The sequence below is a fragment of the Acromyrmex echinatior genome, chromosome 2, assembly GCF_024713525.1.
Source record: "Acromyrmex echinatior isolate Ae372 chromosome 2, ASM2471352v2, whole genome shotgun sequence".
Classification (NCBI taxonomy): domain Eukaryota; kingdom Metazoa; phylum Arthropoda; class Insecta; order Hymenoptera; family Formicidae; genus Acromyrmex; species Acromyrmex echinatior.
In genome coordinates this window covers 19,778,722-19,782,802 of record NC_141853.1, presented here as the reverse complement: position 1 = coordinate 19,782,802, position 4,081 = coordinate 19,778,722, and the positions used below count along the sequence as shown (strand labels likewise).

General features: G+C 23.4%; 1 protein-coding gene across 1 annotated transcript; it reads right to left on the bottom strand.

Annotated features, from left to right (window-relative positions):
• Nucleotides 1-1,048: 1,048 nt before the first annotated feature.
• Nucleotides 1,049-4,081, bottom strand: LOC147910612 (uncharacterized). The gene is made up of 7 exons (XM_087403721.1): nt 3,998-4,081; nt 2,340-2,611; nt 1,980-2,141; nt 1,638-1,887; nt 1,399-1,467; nt 1,202-1,291; nt 1,049-1,120 (listed from the first exon to the last, which is right to left on the bottom strand). The coding sequence occupies exons 1-7, from the start codon at nt 4,079-4,081 to the stop codon at nt 1,049-1,051; spliced, it is 999 nt and encodes a 332-aa protein (XP_087259847.1).

Genomic DNA, 4,081 nt, shown 5'->3' with positions numbered 1-4,081 from the left:
ATGTGATCCCATCTATTGATGCTATTTAATGCTAAATCAACAGAAATATTAGAAAAAGATATTAGAAAAAGAGATTACTACATCTAACGAAGTCAAAACATATAAATGAAATCGATAATTATACTGTAAATATAATATACTCTGTTAAGAAATTTAATTTCTAATTGGAAAATTGCGATTTCAGAATTTGAGTAGTGTATAATTTTTTAATTATTTTCTAATGAAAATTATGAATTCTATATTAACTAATATAGTTTTTTAATATAATATAGTTTCTTAAGTCAATATAGTCAGTTGCGGTATTTTTATCTCAATGCTGCAAAAAGTACGAATTATTACAAAATATTGTTTTATTTGGATATTTTTTTCATATAATTTTTTCTTCTTAAATAATTATTTTTTATGAACTTTTTTAAATATGCAATTCTAACGAAGACTCGTTAGAATAAAATTATATTAATATAACGATATAAATAAAATCTTAATTTTTTTTTAAATCTTAGTTTTTCAGATATATGTATAGGGACATAATAAATATTGAACGTTTATTCCATTTTATATTTTTTTTTATTTATTTTATTCTGAAAAAAATGATTAAAATATTAAATCCACATTCATAATGTTTTCAAATATAAATCGGAAAGTAAGCAATAATATACATGTTAATAATAATGATTTTAAATGGAGTATAAAACGCTGTTTATACAAAGAAACACATGATTACTTCCGTCTTTATAATTACAAGAATCATTCAAAAACAAAATGCATAAAAAATATTAAATATTTTTTCATTTATATTTTTATTGCATAAAACATTATTATTAGTTATATTTTCACATATAAATTTTCTCTTTCGAATCTTATATATATACATACATATATATATATATATATATATATATATATATATATATATAGAGCGATATTGAATCAAATCTTAAAAATATTGTACGTACACATTTTGTAAATCGCATTATATTGTATATACAATATACAGATTATCATTAAACCATCTTTTACAAACTTTATTATAATACTCAATTATATCTCAAATAAATTTTTGCTTATTTACTTGTGCTTGTAATATTATAACTACAACGGTCGCAACAGATGTGACGAACTAAAATTAAATACAAGTAAGATTTTTTTAAATATTTGTTAATTTGAATTTGTAGTACGCAATCACATGGTAAATACATACCCCGTGAAGAAATTTAAAACCAAATTGGAAAAGCCCAATTCCATAGAATCTAAGTGGGACATGAACTATTCGTAATGAAAATTGCGAAATCTATGTAAAAAATGTATTACTTTGATGTATATTTTTTGAATTTTATATTTGTACATTTAATATTTACTTTAATAATAATTTTAACGAATTTATATTTTAAAACTTACAATTCCACGAATTTCAATATCACAAGTGACATACGATAACCTATTTAATATATCTGCTGTTGCTTTCGCCTGAAATTATAATGTATGATAAATGTAATTATTAAAGAATGTAATAAAAAAGAAATTTCTAATTTAATTTTAAAATTATATGTCAATAATAATTTTTGAATTTATTTATACATATATTGTAAACAAATTTTAAATTAATATTTTCTGAAATTTAATGTAATTTGACTTACCTTGGTGGTAACTGTTTCACACATATAATTAATGAGCAGGAATTTAAATATATGATTAAACATACAGAACGTGTGAAGTATGATGGTCATTATTTCAGCTTTGACATAATTTTCGGTAAGTATTGGATACAAAATTGTGCGCAAATCAAACGCTATCCAACCAAAATAGCATGCCATTTTGATAGTCATTTGGGTTCCAAATATTGAGTCTATTTCTCGGCTTATTTTGCCTAGTTCTAAGTAAAGATGTCTGCATACAGAAATTAACTGTTATAAATGTTACATTTTTTTCTATGATGTTATTGTCATTTAAGAAATTAATATAAAATTAATAATTCTTACATAGTAATCCACATTATGCATTTACTGCTTAATGGTTTCGAAAATCTATCTTGATGAGGATATATTCTGTTATTTTCCCAAGCCCGTGTTATCTTGTGTCTTTGATTTTTTATTAAATTTCGAATATGTTCATTGATTTGATCAATTTTTAATCCTATGTATCTAAATATAATAAAAGTAGAAAAATAAAATTATTTGAAACAGTAGCTATTTCTAATCAGTATTAAAGAAATTTTCATTTTAGAAATTGTGAAATATTCTTTTATTACTATTAGTTTTACATACATATTAGTTCTACATATTTATATTACGTCATAAGATAAAGATATAATTGTAAGTGTATGTAAAACATGTACTAACTCGAGGATGGTGGCATTAATTAAATCATCCATAAGATTAATATGAAAATTATAATCTCGTAGAAAGCTGAAATATATAGTTGATGCCATAACCCCGTCATATTCATCTTTTAATATTGAACCTGAGCAGTATGTTGTTAATATAACTATGATGATCCATCCTAAGGCAAACCACATTACTTTTTTGTGTAGCTTGTCATAATCTGTCGTTATTCCTAACTTAAGTAATGTGTTGTCGATAATATCAATTCTCTTCAAACAATTTTGGAATTTCTGTCACAAAAATAGAATATAAATAGATTAATAAATATTATTGCAAATGTGCCGGTTAGAGAAGCCTGCAACCCTTGTGAAGTATTGTCATGATAACTATCACTAATGGTAATTGATTTCTATTCTTAGGATTATTGTATTTTAAAATCAATGGAAAAATATATTACTATGTCTAATTAAGATTGTAATTTGTTTTGTTTCTACTTTTGTATAATTTTAGAATAAGCTTTTCTTTATTTCTTTTCTTGGTTTCTTTTCATACAAAAAAATCATTGTATATATATATCATATTAAGAATTTTTTTTTCAAATTAGCAAAATTTACAGTTATGATAAAAATTTTCACATACAACAAAATATAGCTATTGATTTCTAATTTTTGATGATAAAAATTGATATGTTTCCTAAGCTTGAAAATAGAAATTAAAATAATAAATTAAATAAATTAGACGCCTTTAGAAAAAAATTTATTAGGCACATCTTATGATTAAATACAGTTTCGTAATGTGTATATTAATCTACACATATATCCTGTGTTTAATATTCAAATTGTCCAAAAATCACTTGCGTTCTGTTCACAAAATATAAGGTTTTTAATTTATTTTGTTAATCACTTTTTAATGAATAACGACCGACAGCTAAAACGTCTCAGTGTCATTGGCTTGAAAACGTATCTATTAAGATAATGTATATTAAGATTTATTTCCTCTCGGAATATTTACAACAGTTTTTATTATTAAATGTAAAATTTATCGTACTCTAAATTATAATATTTATATACTTATTTCCTGGGAATGGAAGAGTTACTTTTCCATTACTTTTACAGTTATTTTGTATAACAATTTGATAACAATGTTGCAATTTTTTATGATTGTAATGACGACCAATTATAAAACGCTGAGATTACGCTAAGGTTAGGAAAGTTACTTTGAAAAGTAAATCGTATAATCCTTACTCGTTATTTCTTGAAAAAAGTAATAAATAATGACGCCGCAAAGTTACACGTTGCATTACAAAGTACAAGTTGCATTAAAAAGTAATGAATTAAAAATTGCGAGTTTTTTCAGTAACTTTTTTCAGTAACGAGTTATTTTTTTCAGAAACGAATGACTTGTCCAACTCGTTATAAGTAATTATTGACTGCTTCAACTTTGATGTTACATAATCATCATAAGAAATTCGCAACATCATTATTAAGTCATTATTACTAGGTATCTAACGTCACTAACAATAAGTAATGGCAGCTGCAGTAATTAATTATTTCCATTCTCTGCATATTTTATCAATGTAATTGTATAAATAGACAAGAATTTAATACTAATAATTAGGTATATTATAACAATTGTTTTTTATTCATAATATTACATGTATTATAGAAATTTGTTACCTTGTCATGGTATACTCCAAACATGATTGATATTATCATCATATGAATTTCTAGACGATGACCAATATTGTCCGCAAAGGACAT

What these genes read in the sequence shown, in the direction of transcription:
- LOC147910612 (XM_087403721.1), bottom strand. Translation starts at nt 4,081, where the DNA reads ATGTCCTTTGCGGACAATATTGGTCATCGTCTAGAAATTCATATGATG. An exon ending in TTGGAGTATACCATGACAAG is followed by an intron (nt 2,612 to 3,997) that starts GTAACAAATTTC and finishes TTTTTGTGACAG; the next exon opens with AAATTCCAAAATTGTTTGAA. An exon ending in TGCATAATGTGGATTACTAT is followed by an intron (nt 1,888 to 1,979) that starts GTAAGAATTATT and finishes TTCTGTATGCAG; the next exon opens with ACATCTTTACTTAGAACTAG.